At 43.2% G+C, this 23,633-nt stretch overlaps 11 protein-coding genes and 1 non-coding gene across 12 annotated transcripts; 5 read left to right on the top strand and 7 right to left on the bottom strand.

The window, feature by feature from the left end:
- Window positions 1-682: 682 nt before the first annotated feature.
- On the bottom strand, window positions 683-1,459 carry O0I10_001826 (uncharacterized protein; the record flags this gene model as incomplete). Its single annotated transcript, XM_058481915.1, has 5 exons — window positions 683-739; window positions 825-945; window positions 1,014-1,185; window positions 1,277-1,367; window positions 1,454-1,459. The coding sequence occupies 5 exons, from the start codon at window positions 1,457-1,459 to the stop codon at window positions 683-685; spliced, it is 447 nt and encodes a 148-aa protein (XP_058347046.1).
- A 269-nt stretch (window positions 1,460-1,728) lies between these two features.
- O0I10_001825 (uncharacterized protein) lies at window positions 1,729-2,286 on the bottom strand (the record flags this gene model as incomplete). The annotated part of the gene is made up of 4 exons (XM_058481914.1): window positions 1,729-1,774; window positions 1,833-1,963; window positions 2,059-2,213; window positions 2,274-2,286. The coding sequence occupies 4 exons, from the start codon at window positions 2,284-2,286 to the stop codon at window positions 1,729-1,731; spliced, it is 345 nt and encodes a 114-aa protein (XP_058347045.1).
- A 1,430-nt stretch (window positions 2,287-3,716) lies between these two features.
- Window positions 3,717-4,091, bottom strand: O0I10_001824 (histone H2B; the record flags this gene model as incomplete). The annotated part of the gene is made up of 1 exon (XM_058481913.1): window positions 3,717-4,091. The coding sequence occupies one exon, from the start codon at window positions 4,089-4,091 to the stop codon at window positions 3,717-3,719; it is 375 nt and encodes a 124-aa protein (XP_058347044.1).
- A 448-nt stretch (window positions 4,092-4,539) lies between these two features.
- On the top strand, window positions 4,540-4,935 carry O0I10_001823 (histone H2A; the record flags this gene model as incomplete). Its single annotated transcript, XM_058481912.1, has 1 exon — window positions 4,540-4,935. The coding sequence occupies one exon, from the start codon at window positions 4,540-4,542 to the stop codon at window positions 4,933-4,935; it is 396 nt and encodes a 131-aa protein (XP_058347043.1).
- A 959-nt stretch (window positions 4,936-5,894) lies between these two features.
- O0I10_001822 (histone H4) lies at window positions 5,895-6,206 on the bottom strand (the record flags this gene model as incomplete). The annotated part of the gene is made up of 1 exon (XM_058481911.1): window positions 5,895-6,206. The coding sequence occupies one exon, from the start codon at window positions 6,204-6,206 to the stop codon at window positions 5,895-5,897; it is 312 nt and encodes a 103-aa protein (XP_058347042.1).
- A 558-nt stretch (window positions 6,207-6,764) lies between these two features.
- Window positions 6,765-7,175, top strand: O0I10_001821 (histone H3; the record flags this gene model as incomplete). Its single annotated transcript, XM_058481910.1, has 1 exon — window positions 6,765-7,175. The coding sequence occupies one exon, from the start codon at window positions 6,765-6,767 to the stop codon at window positions 7,173-7,175; it is 411 nt and encodes a 136-aa protein (XP_058347041.1).
- Window positions 7,176-7,591: 416 nt separating this feature from the next.
- Window positions 7,592-7,990, bottom strand: O0I10_001820 (histone H2A; the record flags this gene model as incomplete). Its single annotated transcript, XM_058481909.1, has 1 exon — window positions 7,592-7,990. The coding sequence occupies one exon, from the start codon at window positions 7,988-7,990 to the stop codon at window positions 7,592-7,594; it is 399 nt and encodes a 132-aa protein (XP_058347040.1).
- Window positions 7,991-8,620: 630 nt separating this feature from the next.
- On the top strand, window positions 8,621-9,073 carry O0I10_001819 (histone H2B; the record flags this gene model as incomplete). The annotated part of the gene is made up of 2 exons (XM_058481908.1): window positions 8,621-8,651; window positions 8,730-9,073. The coding sequence occupies 2 exons, from the start codon at window positions 8,621-8,623 to the stop codon at window positions 9,071-9,073; spliced, it is 375 nt and encodes a 124-aa protein (XP_058347039.1).
- Window positions 9,074-9,253: 180 nt separating this feature from the next.
- On the bottom strand, window positions 9,254-11,179 carry O0I10_001818 (uncharacterized protein; the record flags this gene model as incomplete). The annotated part of the gene is made up of 8 exons (XM_058481907.1): window positions 9,254-9,369; window positions 9,426-9,708; window positions 9,767-10,008; window positions 10,074-10,137; window positions 10,200-10,366; window positions 10,416-10,485; window positions 10,539-10,706; window positions 10,895-11,179. 8 exons carry the CDS (start codon window positions 11,177-11,179, stop codon window positions 9,254-9,256), a joined length of 1,395 nt encoding a protein of 464 aa, XP_058347038.1.
- Window positions 11,180-13,386: 2,207 nt separating this feature from the next.
- O0I10_001817 (uncharacterized protein) lies at window positions 13,387-14,627 on the top strand (the record flags this gene model as incomplete). The annotated part of the gene is made up of 5 exons (XM_058481906.1): window positions 13,387-13,531; window positions 13,600-13,893; window positions 13,955-14,139; window positions 14,201-14,449; window positions 14,505-14,627. The coding sequence occupies 5 exons, from the start codon at window positions 13,387-13,389 to the stop codon at window positions 14,625-14,627; spliced, it is 996 nt and encodes a 331-aa protein (XP_058347037.1).
- An 847-nt stretch (window positions 14,628-15,474) lies between these two features.
- O0I10_001816 lies at window positions 15,475-15,547 on the bottom strand. Its single transcript has one exon. It is a non-coding gene; the product is annotated as a tRNA-Thr (tRNA).
- Window positions 15,548-21,332: 5,785 nt separating this feature from the next.
- Window positions 21,333-23,547, top strand: O0I10_001815 (uncharacterized protein; the record flags this gene model as incomplete). The annotated part of the gene is made up of 3 exons (XM_058481905.1): window positions 21,333-22,164; window positions 22,230-22,649; window positions 22,706-23,547. 3 exons carry the CDS (start codon window positions 21,333-21,335, stop codon window positions 23,545-23,547), a joined length of 2,094 nt encoding a protein of 697 aa, XP_058347036.1.
- Window positions 23,548-23,633: the final 86 nt, after the last annotated feature.

The following is a 23,633-nucleotide window of genomic DNA, read 5'->3' as shown; positions in this document are numbered from 1 at the left end:
GTTACCATTTAATACATTACCCATCTCTTCCCCCCACCCACCATTGACAGCCACACACCCACCCTATACAATATACGCACCCATAGAAACCTATATAACACAATGCACGTTCACACACACACACACACACTACATGCTTATTATAGTTGCTTGTTGTTGCTATGGATGGTAACCAACCTTAATCTTGGTTGCCAAGGATAATTTACTAATAACATGGATCCTCATTATGATTGCAAGAAGCAAATGAATATAAGGAAAAAGTACGAGGGGCATGTGTACGTGAGTATGTGTGCGTGTGTGTGTGCGTGTGTATGTGTGTGGCACTCAAGGTTACACTGGGTTGTGTCTGTTCCTGTGCGAGACCAACATTGGTAAAGAGCCCTTGCGTTTGTTGCACCCCCCATCTTCACCCCGCTCCCGTTGCATGATCCCTTAGCCCTTATTCTTCCCGCCTACTCATCTAAAACATAATGCTATATGTACGCCGACCAATTTAATTCATAACCCCATCATTCCATATATATAAATCATCCACCATCACAATCAATCACCAATAGCCGCTGTATCCCAGTGAAGAGCTGTGCTAATGTTTAGGTGGGACGCTGTCAAGGGAGCATAATCTTTTATAGAAATAGCTCGTGCCGCTGTTACACAAAAAGACCGCCCAATGCGTCGATCCCTTTTATTGGATGAAAGGTGGACGTCTTTGAGCCTTCTCAAAAACGGCTTCACGCTGTGCCTACTGCCATAGTTAATGCCATGAAAACATAAATGATGCGTTTTCAATGCTGTTTACATGTAGGGGTTAGGTGTGGAATTCTCACCTCGGAAACATCATTTGCTTGGATTTCAATTCCAACCCCAGGGCCAACCAACCGTCGACGGAATATGATCAGTGACGTCGAATGCATCATTCGCTGCTTAACATGACACTGATCCGGCGCCCTGGTCATTGTCGCCAATAATAGTCAGCATTCTCCTTTGACATTCATCTCATAATCACTATACATTACCATCCATAAAACACAAGCTCACGCTTTTTCACGCCATGGTGATTAACAACATCATCCACATAGAGCACAGCATAGCGACACTCGTCGGCAGGGAGCGCTTCAAGGAATGCTTCATAGTAATCTTTATATGCACTTGCAGGTTGGCCAATATGGTTCACCACGATCATTTCATCTATAGTCACACAATGAGTTATTTCAAGTGGAGACTACACTAGTTTTCATCTTGCGAGTCTTCATCGCCCATTATCTACTATACTACTTGCCTTTAATCTCAAACAATACAAATGCAGCATCACCAGCTTTGAGCTTTTCATAAGCTGTAAAGCACTCTTCTGCAATCGCTGTACCGTCAACCTGCGATTAGACATATATGGCAATGAGCAAAGAGACACGTGGATAAAACGAACGAGCCACAAAAAAGCTTTCCCCATGTCACCTACAGGCATAGTCAAGATTTGTTTCTCCTCTCTTATTTCTCAACAACGTCCATTTTATATATACAATACTGGATGCCAAGGCAATTAGACACAACCACCACCATGTTGTCTTGGCTTTAGTTAACAGCTGAGTCAGCTGGCTATACGTTGCTGCGGGAAGCATAACCCGCGATCGAAGATTGTGTAACGGCAAATGAAAGATCGTGGGGTGTTTTGTTTTATTTCCTTGGCGATGATAATAAGCAGTGGAAGAAGCATGCCAAGTCTACTTGGCGTCATTAAACAATCACAGGACCCGGGAGCTCAGACTTAAGACCAACAGCACTAAATACGCATGCATGTAAGTAACGTTGTAGATCCAAAAACCATAATAAAAGCTTACTTCCTGTAAGGGTAAATAGTCCAAGATTCCCAAACTTTCCCAAGGACATAGGGATCTTGAGCAATCTTTTCACGCAATTCTTCTTCAGACTCGGCCAAACAGATCATGGCACTGCCAACCATTTTGCGATTCTATGTTAAGGACACGACACATTAACAACGCTTTTCTCACACGCTCATACATCGTTTCCCCATATTTCGCGTGTCACCCCCGTGGTGGATCAAACCTCGTGTGAATCAAAGATAGCACCGCCGCACACAATATAGTTTGGATAAGAGGTCTCCGCCATAGCAAGATGCTTGGGACGTGCAGCCATGCGACGCTCAAGAGCACCTTCATCCGTGTAGTCGCGAATGACTACCAAGAACTGCTTCTTGTTGGCTTACCAAAATTGAAAGATGCATTAGCCATGAGCTGATACAATGATGTTGGGGAGCTTACAGTTATCAGACATGGTTCGTAGAATAGAAGAATGGGGGTGGTTGTGGCAAAGGAAAAAGATACATGATGCACAACTTGATTTCTCAGATTATAAACCAGCTGTTGCGTAAGCAACAAGCGGTCAGTCATGTGTAACGTTTCAAGATCTGGATCAATAATATCTAGATTCATGCACCCAACAGCCGAAAATCAATAACAATTATACGTGTCGCGCCCAGTTTATGGATCAACGTTAGCATGGCATATAAATCGCTCTTTTTGAAAATGCAGCTTGCTACAGGGTTAATACGCGTATGCACAATAGGTCTATTCTAAACCTGTAGCCGAGCTTACATAGCATCTACTACTATGCCAACCCCTTACCATCAGTATCCTAGATACGTCGCAACCCATATATAAGCATGATTGAATCAACCAGCAACATGTTGCGTGTTGCAACAACGTTTGCCAATAGTAATGCAATCATTTTTTCATATCAATCAACGTGTGCTAAAGAAAGGTATGCTTTTAGAACATACCTGATATTGTTACGGGTACCATTGAGATCATTGGAGTGATGGCGAGCTTCAAGTTGAGAGCATGTTTGCTTGATCAATGCTAGGATGATCCCCGCTTTGAGGTGTTACACTGATCGTGAAGCATATGACATGACGTATTTAAGCGACACAAGGCGTTGATCCGTATATGCTTTTTGTAAATCAGGCTACATTCAATGATGCTTCTTGCAAGGGACGTGTTGCGACTCATGTTTCAATAGAGATGCCTCCAATACAGGACACCTTTTTCTTTCCAAAGATACGAACCCATATTGCTAATTCCGGAATTGGAAATGGTTGCCAGGAGACAACAATTAGTTGGTTGCTAGGGAACCATCTACCTTAGTTACGGCATGTCTCAAGCTGCAAAGTTCATTTACTAAATGCGTTGCAAGATACGACAATCGTATCAACCAAGGTATTCCATTTTCCATTGTTACCCACTCCATGGCCATGTTCATTGTGTACCATAACTATGAGCTGCCATTGTCCATAATAAGATCACGAGCTATCGATAGAATCCATTGCATTGTCGACGTACGTTGTTTTACTGTTTAAGGATATACATCAAAACACAGCAACTTGGACCTCACAATACCCGGCAACGGGGACAAAAACCTACATTGGCTTTAATCCAGCTTTGTTGATAAACCTAGCAACCACCAACATCACCCCCCCCAAAATGAACAACAATACGTGTGTGTTTTTACGCGATTATGTTTTATGACTACATGGATTGAAGAAAGCAAAAAGAGAATATGAACAAGCGGATTTGGTCTGTACAAGATGGAACGGAGCAAAGAGAATGAGGGATATTGAAGGGAATTGGTTCTCGCTTTGAAGATGAAATGTTGATGTTGCGGTGCCAAATAGATTCTTTCTCTTTTTTTCCAAACAAACAACTGATTTACTTGGAGCTGGTGTACTTGGTGACAGCCTTGGTACCTTCAGAGACGGCGTGCTTAGCCAATTCACCGGGAAGGATAAGACGAACAGCGGTTTGGATTTCACGCGAAGAGATGGTGGAACGCTTGTTGTAAGCAGCAAGCTTGGAAGCTTCAGAGGCAATACGCTCGAAAATGTCGTTGACGAAGGAGTTGAGAATCGACATGGCCTTGTTGGAGATACCAGTATCAGGGTGGACCTGCTTCAAGACACGGTAGATGTAGGAAGAGTAGGTCTCCTTACGGGTGACCTTACGCTTCTTGTCACCAGAAGCCTTGACCTTCTTTTCGGTAGTCTTAGCGGGAGCCTTGCCAGCGGGAGCGTCTTTGGGAGCCATGTTAATAGAAAAAGAGTTGGGATAGGTGGAAAAGAAAGCAAAAAGCCGACGACTTTAAATACTTGCCGCGAGTGGATAGAGTGAGTCACGGGGTGCTAATTTGCTCGTTGTGTGCCACATTGCTGGCACAAAAGCGCGCGCGTTTGTGCTGAGAAAATTTTCCTTTTGTGTTTGCCTCTTTGGATTCAATGCGCGTTTTCACCTCATTATAGCTTATACACTACGTGATCCAAAGCGTGATATCGCGCAATGACACGCTCTTTGATCGATTGCTGTAATAAAAATTTTTTTTACTTCTTGAAGTTTTTCGCGTATACGCGTGAAGCTCATGTCACACGTGAGTGCGGAGAAGGATGATGGGCAAGTATAAAAGGCACTAGGCCCCGCTAACCACAGCAACGCTGTATCACTCTTCCTTTTTTACGCATCAACCACTAAATCTATTATCATGTCTGGAGGAAAGTCTGGAGGAAAGTCTGCTGCTGGCGCCAAGTCCCAAACCCGCTCTGCTAAGGCAGGTCTTCAATTCCCTGTTGGCCGTATTCATCGTCTCTTGCGTCGTGGCAACTATGCCCAACGTGTTGGTGCTGGTGCTCCTGTTTACCTTGCTGCCGTCCTTGAATACTTGACCGCTGAAATTCTCGAATTGGCTGGTAACGCTGCTCGTGATAACAAGAAGTCTCGTATCATTCCCCGTCACTTGCAATTGGCCATCCGCAACGATGAAGAATTGAACAAGCTCCTTGGTCACGTTACCATTGCCCAAGGTGGTGTCCTTCCCAACATTCACAGCAGTCTCTTGCCTACCAAGACCAAGAAGGCTGGTGCTTCCCAAGAACTCTAAATCATTTGCTTTTGACTTTTTTTTTCTTTCCCTCCTCGCTCATACAAATCCATCTTATCCTCAATTTTATCTCTATCGCCATCATTCAATCACACCCATCCATCGAATTGTACACTCAACATAGCCGTATTCTTGTATCTGTAAATAGCGTTTGATTTACGTTGTCCTCGGAAACGAGATAAAATGAATCTTTTTTTTGCTTCACAAAGTTATTACACGTTCACATGTTTCGAAAAGAGAAGGGACTATGCAAAGTGATAGTGTGCATGCTATTGATGTTAAAGCACATCAATCCAAATCGACTCATAAGGAATAATGCTGCTATAAATGTATCACCGCCATGGGTTATTGATGCTTGAGAATGCACCTAATGCCATGGCAACCATAAAGATGAGATCCAAGGTATACATGTCGACGAAGAAAAATGGCAACTTGGTATATGTAATCAAGGCGCTTATATAGTAACTTGAGGAATGAGCCATATGTGTATGAATGTGGGAGGGAGTTCTTTCTTTACAACGACTCCATGCCCAAAGGACAATATGAACCTTGAACTTTTCATTGTTTGCATATAGCAACGCCTTGAGAACGCTGTGCTTGAATCAATGTGCCTATAACTTGTGCCCCAACATCCACTTTAGCACGATGCTAATTGCTATAAATGCTTCTGTTACAATAATTGCAACCAATACGAACATAAGATAAAGGCAACAAAATTGGATGTATGTTGTTTTCATGAGGTTTTTAATCAAATCCGCGAACAACGTAGGATAAACGCTATATACAGATACAGTGTCGTTGATCGATGTCAATATTGGGACAAGCGGGTGCTTCAAGTATACAAATGGAATGGTAGAAAAAGTGGCGATAAAAAGAAGATGAACATGTGTGCGGTGTGAAAATGAGGAGGAATAGCAAAAAACGTGTGCAAATGGTGTAGAATGGCAAGATGAAGGTGTTTAACCGCCGAAGCCATAAAGGGTACGGCCTTGACGCTTGAGAGCATAGACGACATCAAGGGAGGTGACGGTCTTACGCTTGGCGTGTTCAGTGTAAGTGACGGCATCACGGATAACGTTTTCAAGGAAGACCTTAAGAACACCACGAGTCTCCTCATAGATCAAACCAGAGATACGCTTGACACCACCACGGCGAGCAAGACGACGAATAGCAGGCTTGGTAATACCTTGGATGTTGTCACGCAAAATCTTGCGATGACGCTTGGCACCACCCTTTCCGAGACCTTTACCACCTTTGCCGCGACCAGTCATTGTTGTTGTAGATGTATTGAAAGAAAAGTAAAAAAGAAAAAGCAAAAAGGGGTGTCGGGATGTGCGGCCTTTATATACAATCGGGTATCCCCCATTTGTCTTTTTCATTTTTCACGTCCGCGTGTTGAGGTACACGCGATTCAAGAACGCGTGTCGATCAAAAAAAACTAGATACACAAGTTTTTACATGCACTAGCACTCCTTTTCACCCAACTTTTTCTCTCACAAGCATTCAATGTGTCAATCCATGTCAATCACAAACCATGAACTATGATGCATATGTCATCCAAAAACAAACCTATGCTTTTGATGTATGTTTGGACCGCTTTGAGATGAAATGAATAGGCATGACACGTATCGCGTAGAAGTAAGGGGGAGCGTGTTTACGCGGTATAGCGCGATGTTTAAAAAAAACGCCGTATGAAAAAAATTCCAACCATGCGCGTTGATGCGTGGTTGTGGTTGCACAAGCACGCCGCAACATATATAACCTTCCTCTATTCCTTGCTTTCTTGCACTTCTTTTTCCCTTTTTCATTTTTGCAACCCATTATCAACTATGGCTCGTACTAAGCAAACCGCTCGCAAGTCTACTGGTGGTAAGGCCCCCCGTAAGCAACTCGCTACCAAGGCTGCCCGTAAGTCTGCTCCCTCCACTGGTGGTGTCAAGAAGCCCCATCGTTACAGACCCGGTACCGTTGCTCTTCGTGAAATTCGTCGTTACCAAAAGTCCACTGAGCTCTTGATCCGCAAGTTGCCTTTCCAACGTCTTGTTCGTGAAATTGCTCAAGACTTCAAGACCGATTTGCGTTTCCAATCCTCCGCCATTGGTGCTCTTCAAGAAGCTTCTGAAGCCTACCTTGTCTCTCTCTTTGAAGATACCAACTTGGCTGCCATCCACGCTAAGCGTGTTACCATTCAGCCCAAGGATATCCAATTGGCTCGTCGTCTCCGTGGTGAGCGTTCCTAAATGCGCTGTTGCCTGATATTGTTTCTTCTTCAACATTTTACCGCATACTCTATCGCCAACATCATCCTCTCTCACTCCTATCCATTCGACAATCATCAGCCTTCTCTTCTTTTCTTTCTCTTGTACAGTGTTTCCTTTTATCAATCTCGCCCACCACCCATGCACAGTACACACGTAACAGTTTTCCTCAGCAGTTAGTGCCTGTTGAATGACATCTTGTATATGATTTGCTGCACTTTAATAACAATCGAGAAAAAAAGCATTCGTGTTTGTATTGAACAAGTTTAATCAAGTGATTGTTGATATGCTTTGGGAGTGGAAAAAGTACTTTATTTACATACAAAACTTAGAGAGAGAGATATTTGCAAAGTGGGATGGGTCGCTTGAATCGATTGCAGTGTATATAAAGAACGCCTTTACAACTCTTGAGAAGCACCAGCCTTTTTGGTTTTGGTTGGTAACAAGCTGCTGTGGATGTTGGGAAGCACACCGCCTTGTGCAATAGTGACGTGGCCAAGCAACTTGTTCAACTCTTCATCGTTTCGAATGGCCAATTGCAAGTGACGAGGAATGATCCGAGACTTTTTGTTATCGCGAGCCGCATTGCCGGCCAATTCAAGGATTTCAGCTGTCAAGTATTCAAGAACGGCAGCGAGATAAACAGGAGCACCAGCACCCACACGTTGAGCATAGTTGCCACGACGTAAGAGACGATGGATACGACCAACCGGGAACTGAAGACCGGCTTTAGCAGAACGAGTTTGAGACTTGGCACCAGCAGCAGCAGACTTTCCTCCAGATTTTCCTCCAGACATGATGATACAAAATAAGCTTGTTCAAAAGAAGATAAAAGTAAAGCGAATGAGAAAGAGAAAAAGAAAGGAAGGAAGAATACCCACTTGGCTAATCCTCTTTCTCAGCAGCTAAAACGTCGCTGTATGAAATCATCCACCCACTCCTCCGATCATGTTACGCAGCATGATTTTTCTATTCTTGGTGCCAGTAGCCATCCACTCTTTATCATTAAACAATGAAATACAATACATGATGGTCCTTTGTATTCAATCTGGGAATGTTTATTATGCCATCATTCACTTTAATAAGTAATAAAGGCATGATCACGCATATCATTCAGGTCATCGATGATAAAATGACGATGTTATCGCTGCTGTTGTCCGATCACTTTTCGTCAACCACAATACAAACAAATATGGATGGGAGTGAAAAAGTGGTTAGCAATCCATGTTGAACACTATTGTTCATGGTGCAGGTATACTACATCAATGCTAAGGATTGTCCAAACATGAGAGACATACCCAGTGAGCATAAATGGTGGCTCACGTCATCCGCGGAATATAAGCTCGGCATAAGTTTTGGTGCTCTTTTTCTCTCCCTCTTCTTTCCACTTTTTATCCTTTTTCGTTTTATCTCCCTTCAACACAACAATGGCAGGAAAAACTCCAACTGGCGGCAAAGGTAAGTCGAATGCATAAATGCAATGGATGACATGAAGCAAAAGGTCTTCGTCATTGACACCAATCTTGTTGATCGTAGCCCCTTCCAAGACTACTGAAAAGAAGGCCAAGGCTTCTGGTGAAAAGAAACGAAAGGTGACTCGCAAGGAGACCTACTCTTCCTACATCTACCGTGTCTTGAAGCAAGTGCATCCTGATACTGGTATCTCCAACAAGGCCATGTCCATTCTCAACTCCTTCGTCAATGATATCTTTGAACGTATCGCCTCTGAAGCTTCCAAGCTTGCTGCTTACAACAAGCGTTCCACCATCTCTTCGCGTGAAATTCAAACCGCTGTACGTCTTATCCTTCCTGGTGAATTGGCAAAGCACGCTGTCTCTGAAGGTACCAAGGCTGTCACAAAGTACACCAGCTCCAAGTAAAAAAAAGTGACCATTTCGCACCCACAGCACTCATATCCACTTTGCTCTTTTCCCTTCCCTCCCCAACACCTTCCCTTTTCTATCGCTCTTATTGTACCCATTGCAAAACATGATATGTAGCAAATACTCATAAATGCAAGTATTAAGAATGATGTGTGTTTATCGGGAATATCAATGATGCTAGACTTTGGGGACTGAAAAGATATCTTCTGTGGACTCTTTCTTATCGTCAGATGAAAGGATACTTCCCATACCAGCATAGAATGCACTTAAATCATCCTCCAAAGGGTCTTTGGCTAGGAATAAAGACATTAGTACCCCATTTTATATCATCATCAACACGTCAACTTACATTTGCTGGTCTCTTCTTGCTTCATCTTTCGTTCAGCTGCCAATCTCTTCTCCTGTTCCTCCTTCTCAGCACGCTCTTGCTCCAAGCGAAGTGAATACTCTGAAGCATATGCATGCTCATCATGATACATCCAAAGTCCATCAGCTACATCTGCTTGTACGGTCCACTCTGATGCTGCATAGGCCGGGAGGAAACTATCAGGACTACCAAACGACACCTTGGGTGCTCGTCCATCAACTTTGAAGCCTTGGCTATTCATTTGACGCATAGCTGTAACAGCGCACTATCACGATGCATATATGAATATCCCTCTCCATGCACCAATACTCCCTTCATCCTACCTGAACATTAACAAAATCCACAAAAGCGAACTCACATGACATTCTTGTCAACTTGTCCTTGATGAGCAGCACGCGTTGAATCCCTTGATACTCCTTGACAGCATTGAAAATCGATTCCTCTGATGAAAGATGATCCAGGTTTTGTAGTAACAGCATGTTGCTTGCCATCTGTGACACGTCCGAAGTACCATCATTGATAGCCATCGATTCAGTTTCCTTGGACCTTTTTTGTGCTCTAGTGCCTACAAGGTATCATGCATGAGTAAATGGGTGATTTGTGTATGAACAAGCAGGATGCTATACAAACCTTCATGCACCATACTCCTGCATTCAACGCATGTACGTCTTGATTCATCATTGAACTTTCCACACTATCAACCAAAATCAGCCTCTGCTGTAAATCCTGTCAACAAATGTCATCAATCATACTTACAGTGGGACAACGCCATTCTGATTTGCTTGTTCTCGATCCATCCTTTTGACAATAATCGATACGGACGCGATGATGACCCATATAGAAATGTGGATAATGCTTCTCGACAAATTGCACAGCATGTCCAACGCTTGTGAATCTCACAAAGGCAAACTTTCTCGATTCACCTACCATGAACCTTCAATATTGCATCCATATCCCAATCCTCTTTCTTACCAGTATCACGATCTCTGATCAATGTAACTTCATCCACACTGCCTTCCATATCTTCAAGTGTCTTGTGGATCTATTCGCCATCACATAAATAAACAAGCAATGTTGATTTTCTTTCTCACTTACATCTTGCTCAGTGGCTTTATCAGGAAGGCTTCTCAGGACCACATTGATATTGGGTTTTGCTGGACCTTGATCTTCAATACGTTGATGATGAGGAGGAGGAGGATGGCGAGAATGATGGTGACGAGGATCATCATAATGAAGAGAGCGATCATCGTAACGTCTGCGGCTCTTGTGTAATAGGTAGGAGGGATGTGGTTAGACTCCAAGCTTGTCTTTATCGTTTGTGTGTGTGTGTGTGTGTCGGTGTTTGGTTCTCAAGATGTGATCGAGTACCAAAGAAGAGCGCCCCCTGTGTAGAAAGAGCTATATGCCCTAACTACACAGAAAAAAGGTGGGGAGGGAGAAAAGCATCTTACGTCTGGCCGATAGTCGTCATTGTCGTGATATCTCGAATAGCGTGGATTATCCCTATGGTGATTACTGCTGTTGTTGTGATGGTGGTGGTGATTGTTGCTGTTGCTGCTGCTGCTGCTGCCATAATGGCTTCCTTGTTCAGGTGAGTAATTGGAACGGGCTGCACGACGATGCGTTTGTGGACTGCGAGATCTCTCTCGATGCCGATGACGCCCATCATGGCCACCAGCCTGATGACTGTCCGCTGAAGAGGAATCGTAGTAGGAGCGTGAAGAACGATGCGACATGTCGGAAAGTGAGATAAAAGGAAAGAGAAGCACTAGTATCTTCCCCCAACCCCAGCACTTTTGGTATTGTATCTCTCTCTGCCTCTCATTAAGAGCAAATGACACATTACGCACACCCACACATCCATCACACCACACACACGCACACATTATATAAGATATAGAATTGTTGGATACATAAAAAACCAATGTATTTTGTCATGTATGGATATAAACTACACTATGCAATCGATAATGGAACATACCTAGTGAGAATGCGTACATTAGCATTGCAAACACACATTTGAGCAATCACAATGAGACCAATTGAAGCATTATCAGATACATGGGTATAACCCGACTTCCGCATGAGTCACTCGGAAGACCGTCGTGAATTTGGATATCATCACATAATGCTTCATGGCTCATCTTGCAAGGAATTTGATGTTTACCTTATAATCAAAGACGCCATTGAAGGAGAACTGGATCACTTAGCTTGAAGAAAATGGCTTCACTACTGAACACATAAAGCAACGATATGAGTCATCAAGCACAATTAACAAAACCAAATCCAGATGCATTGTCAAGCTTGTCCTTATCAGACTGACCATATATCCTCAACTAGATCAGACATATGCTTGTCTTCTTTTGGTTGAAATCATCCTTCAAGGACAAACTTGATCGGGATGCGTCTGCAATAACATTGACAAAACTCACCTTCAGTAATTGAAGTCATTGACATCATACACCTCGAGAGCAAAGCCGACAACAAAAGTTGGCTACCTGTAACAAAGTATAAAACAAATCAGTCACCCTGAAAATGTTCCAAAGGTAATTCAAGAGGTAGATATGTGTGTGGAGAATCAGATAATGCATGAATGGTAAAAAAGAGGTTTATCACCAGCGAAAGACTCGGTCTGACTCGTCATCTAGATGTCATCCCATACTCCAAAGGAAGAAAGAAAAGGGTGGGTACATGGGTAGAAGATGCTTACCTTTACGTGAAAGGGCTCCTCCTCGAGGACTTGCAAAGCTGCAATTGGACGTTTTGAATCTGCAAACAAAGATGATGTTAGAGCAATGACTCAAAACAAAAACACAGCCGGCAGGATGAGATGCAAGATGATCAGTAACAGCCATTAGTTATCAACATGAATGTTCAGGCGGTAATTCCAACATAAAAGTTGATCATCATATGACATCTTGACATCCTCCTACTACCAGCGACAATCGAAAACACGTACCATGCGCGATGCAACGCGATGCTTGAGCCAAGTGACTATGTCATGGCGATTGAGATCTGTTGATGACAAAACGCGAGGTCAGTCAAATCATTCTGGATGAACCAAGAACGTGAAAGGAAGAGAGAAAGGGTGATGAAGCACATCAGAAAAAAAATATTAATCATGGTGTGTATCAGAAACTCTAGTTTGAAAAATAAAAAAAGGATGCATCATATGCTTCAAGGAAGAAGGGTAAAAGGGTATTGGAAAAGTAATACTCACGTTTTGAATCGTTGGAGAGAAGAGAAACAAACAACAGGAAGCAGCAGTGACAAGCGGCCTTTATAGCAGAGAAAAAATTTTCACGTTGTCGCAGTCGCAATATTTCGGCAAATCAATTTCTCAGGCTGCAGCTGTCAGAAGCGTGTATACCACTCACAGCCATAGCTACATGGACCGTGACAAACACCACGCGTTTAATACATATACAAAGTATTCAAAAAGACGAGTTCTCTCGATCCGTCTATACCAATGGTCTCTCTTTGGTAAAACAAGGGGGCGTCTTAGGCTGTGGATTAAATTTTTTGCTTCTTTGACGCGTGTCATCGCCCTTTGAATACTCAAAAGGGATTCAACTACGCTGATGTGATATCAGAGAGGTGGTAGTCTCTAGTTGTCACGTGGTGCACAGGATCTTTTCTCGATTCTCATACAGCAAGGACTACTTGATAGTATCCAATAAAGGATATTAAGGGTGGAATGACAATGACAGTGGCAATAACAATGAATTTATTATAATGATCATTATGGATTTCCTATGGTTCTATATACTACAACCTTTATAAGCCCACATTGTATCGATCCTATCATTGATAAACGTAGATCAACAATGAAGATAAGACAATGAGGTAGTATCATGGCACGTACCAGCAACGCAATTCCCAAAAATGGATCCATCCATGTCCATGGATACCATCAGCTCCGCAACCCCCTTTTCTCTTTTCAATGTCCAAACAGGCTGTTGAAGCAGACGTCGACTATTATGAACTCCTTGGCATCAAGGTCGATGCTTCCGAGAAGGAAATCAAAAAGGCATATCGCTTGAAAGCACGAGAGGTCCATCCTGATAAGAATCCCAGTCCTGATGCAGGTAAGCTCGATCGATGGATAGCTGAGAGATCGCAACTTGATCTAATGCATGGTGTCGTCTTCCACTAGCTGCACTTTTCCATAAGCTCACTCAAGCACTTGAGGTGCTGGTGGATCAACAAGCTCGAGCGGCTTATGATAAGCTGATGAAGGCGAAGATGGAACGGCTCAAGAAACAACGAGAGATGGATAGCAAACGACGAGCAGCTCAAAGTGAATTGGAAGAAAGAGAGAACCGTGCCAAGAAAGCCAAGATGGAACAGGATCAAGCTGAAGCACAATACTATGCTGAATTGGCAAGGTTACGAGCTGAGGGTGCGAAACGACGTGAGGAATGGCGAGAGGAACAACCACAAGAAGAAGGTAAATCAATCGATTTCAGCGTGTGGCATGATATTTTTACTCATTCATGCAAATCATCTAGAGAAAATACCTGAACCCACAGAGCTCGATTGTACCCTCAAAGTCAAATGGAAGCGAAAGAAGCATACCTTTACAGAGTCGGATCTCGAGGCTATCTTATCACCCATTGGAAAGGTGGATTCAATTGCACTTTCAGAAAAGAAAAAGGGTAGCGCCTTGGTGGTTTTCAAAACGGTGGTTGACGCGGTAAGTGATGTTGATAAGGAGGATGCGTCCCTTGAATTGGTATCCTAACATCTATATCTAGCACGCTGTCCTTACTAGCCATGATTCACATCCATCGCTTGCACCTTTTGAATCGATCAACTGGTTGACAGGGAATGAGCCAGCTATTGTGACCAAGATGAATGAGGATCGACGAAGGAGGCAAGAAGCTTTGAGAATGGCAACGGAGATGGATAATCGCCCTACCCAACGATCCGATAAACCACTTTTTGCTTCGGGTTCTGCAACCCAGTCATCTTTCTTCAAAAACTTCCAGATACCATCCACAAAGGTAAAGGTCAAATGAATTGGTATGGGATCCTGCCATAACTAACAGCTATGTTTAGTCATCCGCAAATCCATCATCATCATTATCGGATAAGGAATACGAAGCCATGACACTTATGAAACTACGACAAGCCCAGCGTGAACGCACAATGCAGCAATCCGAACAACAGGCTTCATCATGAGCATAGCATCTTCCACCCACACGTGCCGTAGCTAATATCATCACAACATGTCTTTGTAAAGAATATAAAATGGATTACGTACATGATACTTGGATCAGTTGAAGTATGCGATTAATGTCACAGATTTGAAGATTACAAAAAGTTACATGCAGGATACACCTTATGCTTGTGTTGTATGCATGTTCGTTGATCAAAATCCAATCCATGATCCGTATCCTGAACTACTGTACGTTGCAATGCATTTGGATTATGAACCTCTCCATTAGAGGTTGTCATTTGATACCAATAATGACGATGACCGTAGTATTTGATATCGATAAGCATTTACATTCGATACTACTCCTTGTCCTCTTCCCACAGCTTAAGTGAGCCTGACTTTATGTTACTGCTATCATCGATGTGTATCCATTCAGCTTGCGTGATAGGCCACACATGTCTTCTAGGCATAGCAACATTCACTGTTTGCATGCATTCTTATCTTAGCATCCACCTTTTCCATTATAAACATTATAATAAAATATCGCATGTAATGATAATTTCCTCATCTCACAAGTATTTATTCGCACAAGAAGAATCATAGAGATGTCTATACATCATGTCGGATCCACATCCCTTTCTTCGCGCACAAACGCATAAATTGCTTTTTGCAATACCACCTCATCCTTGACATTATATATAACTATCCTGTTTTAACATATAGATGAAAGTCACTGGATGCGCGACACCCAACTTGATATGCAAAAATAAGATAAACAACATGCCAAAGGCGCAATCACGTGACCAGCCAATCCAAAAAACAAAAAAGACGGCCTCTTTTTTGATTCAAGGTCCACGTTTACAACTGCTTTGCCTACTACTGGAATCGAACCAGTGACCTTCCGCTTACTAGGCGGACGCTCTGCCAACTGAGCCAAGCAGGCTTGTTTATCGAAAATCGAGTTACATCATAGGCGCGCCAACTTCCTTATTTGGAAGGTACTCCAATGGGTCTCGCAAAAGTTGGTGAATTTAGCGGAAAATGTGACAAAAATGATGGGAAAAATGGGAAACTTTTATGGAGGATCAAAGTGTTGCAATTTCAAGTAAAGGTGGGGAGTGTAGTCGAGGTTGAATGATCAACCTATGGGATCAGGCATCATTAACCCCGAATCCCCGATGCTAGGGGAGACCATTATCAGCTACGTTATGGTGTATCGACATGATCAAATCACAAATGAATCAATCAGACCATTTACAAGTGGGTATACCTTGCATCATACGTCACTATCATAAATCTCTTTATACTACAATGCATCAAGCAAGTGGCCAACGCAATCTCGTATTCTTTAAAGCAACCTTTTTATCCAACATCATTCAAGGGGTACAACGAATTGCATCCATGGGGAAGATACTTTGATCAGGGAAGTTTCTATCCTTTCGTGCATTGTGTAAAGGTGAATGGATGAGCATTTGATACGCGACGGCGAATGATATGCATGCGGTAAAACATGGGGTTGGATCATGATGGTAGGTTATACAAAGAACGATGATGGGGTAGTGTATAAGATTGGGTACAGGATAACATAATAATAGCCAAGTTGACAATGGACACCACTCTTTTCTCACTTTTTGCATACATCCAGTTCCTTCCATCCCATGTACCAAATCAATATCCATATCCATAAAAAGTCGTATGTATTAAAGCAAGTTGCTACACGTAAATAAAGCTCCTTCTATATAATGGCTATCTGCTCTCCACGTGAAAAAGGATGTAAGAAAGGTTGATGCAACTTGAGACAATGGAGCAAAGACCTTGCTAATGGATGCGCTGTTACTTTTGGGTTGCGGCAGAGAAGTGTGCAAGAGCGCGTGATGTAGTAGAGTAACAATGAAGTGAACACCTTGCTAATAGCAACTGCTGCAATGAATGCTGTTACGTTGGATATGGCAACGAAGCGTGCAAGAGCGTTTGTTGTGTCAAGAGACTCGCGTGTTGCAGAAGAGTGACAAGACGGCTGCGTACACGCCATGGACTTGCCATTCAGTCAAAGACATTCGGATCAAGGCAGTTGTAGGATTGACATGATGGGATGGAGTAGAACAATCGTTCGCAGGTGGTAGTTGTACTTGAATGGAGCAACAGTTGAGAATGGGAGGAAGAGCAAGAAGCTGGGTGTGGAAGAGCTGCAAATTAATTTGATTTTTCTGATACTTGGATGACACTTCTCTGCTTGAGTGTTGCTCAGTCAAATCTCATCGGATCAAGAAAGTTGAATGATGGGCATGCTGGGCTGGAGCAGGGCAATCGTTCGTATGCATTGGATTGGACAACAATGGAGAATGGGAGGACTAGGTTATTAGCTGGCATTTTAAACCATTCCTAAATAGTGTACAAGAATCATGCATCGCCTGTGCTGAATGACTCAAGTTATACAAACACGCCTTCTGCATCTTTTGCTCTGCCAGGGTTCACCTACTTTACATTAAACAAAGACCACTCTTCATATAGCATCACGCTTACAAACATAAAGGTGCCTGCATCTCCGAACTTTACAATCAAACGTGGAGTCTTTAAGAGAACAACGTGCTCGGCGGGGTGAAACGCACCTTGTGTGGTAGTTTCATGATAAAGCTTGCCAATCCCAGATTTCGCAATGTCGCCACCAGCCAAACTGGATCTGGGGGTCGACCTCTTCGACGACGACGACCAAAAAATATTTTTTGGGCTAGTTGCGACATTGAACGCGAAACTTTCACACAAGGTGCTGTTGGCCAAGCCGAGCCCATTGCTCTATTCAAAACCCCACGTTTCATTGTAAAGTTTGGAGATACAGGCACCTTTATGATTGTAAGCGTGATGCTATATGAAAAGTGGTCTTTGTTCATTGTCAAGTAGGTGGACCCTGGCAGAGCAAAAGATGCAGAAGGACCTCTTTGGGTAACACAGCTACGTTTGCATGAATGGAAGGGTCAATGTATAATTACACCACTCTTCATATAGCATCACGCTTACAAACATAAAGGTGCCTGCATCTCCGAACTCTTGATAATCAAACGTGGAGTCTTTAAGAGAACAACGTGTCGGCGGGTGAAAACGCACCTGTGTGGTAGTTTCATGATAAAGCTTGCCAATCCCAGATTTCGCATTGTCGCCACCAGCCAAACTGGATCTGGGGGTCGACCTCTTCGACGACGACGACCAAAAATATTTTTTGGGCTAGTTGCGACATTAAACGCGAAACTTTCACACAAAGGTGTTGCTACAAGCCGAGCCCATTGCTCTATTCAAAACCCCACGTTTCATTGTAAAGCTTGGAGATACAGGCACCTTTATGATTGTAAGCGTGATGCTATATGAAAAGTGGTCTTTGTTCATTGTCAAGTAGGTGGACCCTGGCAGAGCAAAAGATGCAGAAGGACCTCTTTGGGTAACACAGCTACGTTTGCATGAATGGAAGGGTCAATGTATAATTACTTTATGGATCATCTAGGAACAGGCATGTATTGCCAGCTAACGGCCACTTTTATCCAATCATCATTGTTGCGAGATCCACTGCATGGGAACGATGCCCCTGCTCTAGACATTCATTTCCATGATTAAAGTAAGTTGATCCGAGCTGATTTGACTGAGCTATGGTCAAAGAGAGATTACATCACTCTGGACATAGAGCACGCTCGATGTAGCTCAACCGATGTAATCTTGTGTGAGCGTAACTCAACCAAATCAACTCGGATCAACCTACTTTAATCATGGAAATGAATGTCTAGAGCAGGAGCATCGTCCACCTACAATAGAATGCACAAAAGTTGGGAATGCACAAAAGTGGCTATTTGCTGCCAATGTATGACATAAAAGTGAGGATTGCGTACCTTTCATGCATTGTCCCTGAAGTCCTGACTTTTTAGCTGAGTTACCCAAAGAGGTCCTTCTGCATCTTTGGCTCTCCAGAGTCTAGCTACTTGGCAATGAACAAAGACCACTTCTCATATAGCATCACGCTTACAAACATAAAGGTGCCTGTATCTGCAAACTTTACAATTAAATGTGGGGTTTTTATTAGAGCAATGTGCTCGGCTTGGCCAACTGCACCTTGGGTGCCAGTTTCACGATCAAGCTTGCCAATCCCAGATTTCGCAATGTCGCTACCAGCCAAACTGGATCTGGGGGTCGACCTCTTCGACGACGACGACCAGAAAAATATTTTTTGGGCTAGTTGCGACATTGAACACGAAACTTTCACACAAGGTGCAGTTGGCCAAGCCGAGCCCATTGCTCTATTCAAAACCCCACGTTTCATTGTAAAGTTCGGAGATACAGGCACCTTTATGTTTGTAAGCGTGATGCTATATGAAGAGTGGTCTTTGTTCATTGTCAAGTAGGTGGATCCTGGCAGAGCAAAAGATGCAGAGGAACCTCTTTGTGTAACTGAGCCAGACTTGAAGATCAATCCTATTGGTGGAGAATGCATGATTGATCCTCCCCCTGCCTTCCTATAGTAAGGTCTGCCTAAGATAGCCTTATTCAATGGTTCGTTCTTACATAGTGCTGCATAAGATAGCTTTAGCTGTAAACTGTCATAGCTAAGAATGATGTGTTCATGTACTCATGCCATATTGTACAACTGCTCATTCCTTCTTGAATACAATGCATTAAGCTTACGTCCAGTGAATCATGCTTCTGGAACAATCAACAAGCACATGTTGGGCATTATCCCTCCCCAATCCTTCTTTTCAATACAAGCGTTAAAGAACCTTACTTTCTTTCTTCTACTCTCAGTATGTGAGCTAGGATACTTTAGCGAATGTAATAATGCTGCGGCAAAAGAACAAAGGCAACTCATTACGACGATGTAAATGATCCAACCTCGCTTTCCAACCTTTCATTTCTATTCCCCCTTTCAATCCAGAAAGCAACTAAGTAATCCACATCTTGCCCATTTAAACCGATAGTATGATACCCCAAGTACTATGTCGAATCCAAATTTCATTCAATAAAAAAAAAAGGTCGAGGAATAACATATAGTAGTGTGGGCGTCTATCAAGTAAAACTGATAAAGGAACATCCTTGAAAATCGAGTAAGAAACAGATGAATCGCACAGAGACAACAGGGATGTTTGTGTCATTGCATTCTTGGTTGCTGCCGCCATAATCGTCCTTTATCCATGATAGCAAAATAGGTGCTGCATGCATTGGGTCGACTACACCGATATCATCCATGGCTGTGAAACATCATTCGTCAAAGATACGAGCCCTTTCGTCAACTCCATCCAATCCATCACCATGCTTAGCCGTATCCACGTGATATGGTCCATCGTTCCTGCTGAGGACACGACAAGTAACCAAAGCAACATTCCAGGATTTCTTTCTCATCACTGCACTTGATTGCATCCATCCATGATAATAGTTGATAAAAAAGAGAACCATGTCATCGCTTCCTTTCCATCCGGCTGTTGATCCATCCCTTTCGAATTCATTCTCCATCGCTGCGAAAGTTGCTTGTATGGCGGCGTACTTGATAGCTGCTATGGCATCATCCATTGGTATCCGTATGTATCAAAGCAAGTTGCTGCACGTAAAATATGACACTGCTTCTATACAATGGCTATCTGCTGTTCATGTAGAAAAAAAGCTGCAAGGCAGGATACTGCAAGCAAAGGATGCTGTTCGAGACTGAAGTAAAGACCTTCCTAATAGCGATTGGTCGTGGCAGAGGATTGTGCAAGAGAGCGTGTATGTTGTAGTAGAATGAAAGGTTGTGAACGCTGTTTGAGACAATGGAGCATAGACATTGTTATGGCAGCTGCTGTTACGATTGGTCGTGGTAGAGGAATGTGCAAGAGCGTGTGTTGTGTCAAGAGACTCGTGTGTTGTAGATGAGTGACAAGAAGGCTGCGTACACGCCATAGACTTGCCATTCAGTCAAAGACAATCGGAGCAATACGATCGTAGGGTTGACATGATGGGTTGAAGCAGGTGGTGGTTGTATACTTGAATACACCAATAGTGGCGACTGGAGTGGAAGAGCTAGAAATTTAAGTAGGTTGACCTGTGAGATCCACCTCCTTGAAAACTGTGTGCTAAATCTTGATTATGGGGATTGCGCCTCTCGAAGCTGAAACTTCCACACAAGATGCTCTTGGACATGCTGATCAACGTTGTATTAATAAAGAACATGCACTTCATTATAAAAATGTAGAATGGGAGGGTATCGGAAAGCAGGTCAGCGCCTGGTTCGTGATTTATGGCCCCATTTTGTGCTTGAAACTTATTCAGAAGGTTCGCTGGGACATGCTGATCAACTTCATTCATTTAAAAACCATACACTTCATTATGTTATCCTGAATGCGGAACAGTCCAAATGTAGGAGAGACGGTGGATAACTGGGAACATAAGTAGGTGGACGGCCCATGTCCCGAGATTGAGCTTTTCGAACTTGAAACTTGGTCCAGACGATGCTCTCGGGCATGCTGAACTACCTTTGTTCTAATAAAGACATCAAGCTTTATTATAAAGATTTTAAACGGGAGCGTCGCCAAATGTAACGAATCGCAGCTTCAATAGGTGATGCGACTTTCACAAGCATGGATATCAATAAAAGAGTAATGTGTAACGCGGGGTTGCATCACGAGTTGTTGTACAATGGTTGCGATCAAGTGTGCCATTGTATAAAAGCTGGGGTAAGGTCTCCTCTCTCTGCTGTTCCTTCCTTTGTTGTATCCTTTGATATGCCATTGAATGAATCCTCCAAGCGCAATTCCCTTGTGAGATCCATCAGTCTTCGGCTATCGCGACGTAACAGCGATAGTGTTTCATCACTTGCAAGTGAACTTGATAGTATCAACAGCCGACGAGCATCAGGCGTGTTCCAGAATGACATTGCATCAGGTAGCAAGCAAAGTGAGCATGATAGCAAGGGCAAGTCTCGAGCTGTGGAAGAAGAAATTGATAATTCAAGGGATCCTCCTTCAACACCAACAACACCTCTTTCTCCGCATTCCCATACGTTACCACGCGATCACTCCAATGCTGAACAACAACAATACAACAACTTGCTCGACATTAAGCCGCCACCGCGTTCGCTTATGACACTGAATCGTGCACAAGTCATTATCGACCGATTGGAAGGATGGCTATTGACATTGAGAGAAATTTCAATATGGCTTGAGGAAGCTGCCAAGATCAACATGCAGAGTAGTCAGGCCTATTACCACCGTGCATTGGAACATGTCGATTGGTCGGATACTCGTCGTGTCCCTCGTGGATCAGCTTTATCCACTATGGTGGGCAGTCTTCGTTTCTTAACGGCACAAGTTGCTTCACGACAACACGAGGCAGCAGAGAAAATGCAACGTGAATACCTTGGTCAACTCGATGTGCTACGCAAAGAATGCAAAATGAGGCTCAACGACTTGGTGAACAATGGCTCATTGCGTATGGATGAACTTGTCAAGCGTGCTGAAACGACACGCAAACACATGTTGCTACTCGACAAACTTTGCCAAGCAGCTGATATGACTCAAGGCCAAGTTGCTAACGATCCATGGCTTGAGAATCTCCGTAAGTAGCTTTCCCATTTCATGCATTGTTTGATCCACTTGTCTAATCATCATTCTTTCTTCTAGTTGTATTGTGTTCGTTGAAAAGAGAGCTCGATGAAGACAATCGTTTGCGGCTTCTTATGATCACGATCCAGCATCAAATGGCAGAATTGGAAAGGAGGATTATTCAGGCTCTGGCACCAGCTATTCAATACTGTTACAACCTTTATGTTGGCGAATTAGGCAACAGCCGAGCAAAGAATGACCTTGCACGCTACAAGCAGCTTGTTGACAATCTCGATCCACTAAAAGAATGGAGGAAATTTATGGACAATGAAAGCGATCTCATTGTGGATGACACCAATGTTACAAGGAACCATTTGGAGATCAAATACAACAATATGGCACATCCGGCAGTGATGACACTTTACAAAGGCACGTTGTATCGACAGCTGGGAGGTGTGCGTAACAAGACCGTCGAGCGATACTGTGTCCTTACACAATGTAAGTCATACACCATCCATTCAAAGGAACAAGTAATAATGGTGTTTTGTGCATAGGTGGTTTCTTGCATGAGTTTAGCGTTGACGGCAAAATCCATCCCGAGATATCCATTTACGTTCCGAAGACGACCATCATCCCATCCATCGACATCAGCTATCTTGCACAGCATCCAGATGATACAACGAATGATGTTGGGAGCAATTACACCATCCGAATTTTACGATCACCTGGTGGATTACAACGAGAGAAATCGTATCTCTTCCTTGTCAACACGCGACTAGAAATATTGGAATGGGGTCGAGCGCTAGTGGATGTGGCGACGAGACACAAAAAAGGATCGCCTTCTTGGAAGCGAATCAAAAGAAGGAGCACAACCATGGAACCTAAATCTTCGTATCCAGTAATGATGGTGGATGGAAATGGGCTTAGGCGATCTGCAACACAACCACATGCGAGAAGAGACCTTGAAAAGCCTACAGTATCAGAGCGCAGAGCGAGTATACCACATATCACTCAAAAAGCACAATCATATCACGATGACAAAGAGGACAATGAATCAGAGGAAAGAAAAGAATCAACCGAAAAGGAGAGGAACAATACAACACAGCATCAAGCCTTCCATGAAGCATCCAGTGAAGATGATACACAAGGGAACAATGACGACCATTCAAAGGGTGATCCATGTGCGATGAATACTATGAATCCAAGGGATACGCATGATGCAACAAACCTGAGTCTCAATGATCGCTCTACTGCACCAGAAGATTCAATGAAGGAGAAACCAAACGCCAACAATGAGCCCACTAAGCCAGCTTTGCCAGAGGATGATACTGGAAGATGCTATATGCCTCAACTACGACATAACAGCATAGAGCAATCAAGTAGCAAGGATGGATAGTGATTTGTATACGAGGAGATTTCTTTTGTATTAAAGGGTCGCTGGAATACTAAAGAAGTGATTAAATTGGGTTTATTAGAAAGAGG

Source organism: Lichtheimia ornata (assembly GCF_029851405.1).
Source record: "Lichtheimia ornata isolate CBS 291.66 chromosome Unknown scaffold00005, whole genome shotgun sequence".
In the NCBI taxonomy this organism is placed as follows: Eukaryota; Fungi; Mucoromycota; class Mucoromycetes; order Mucorales; family Lichtheimiaceae; genus Lichtheimia; species Lichtheimia ornata.
This window is presented reverse-complemented; position numbering and strand designations above follow the sequence as displayed.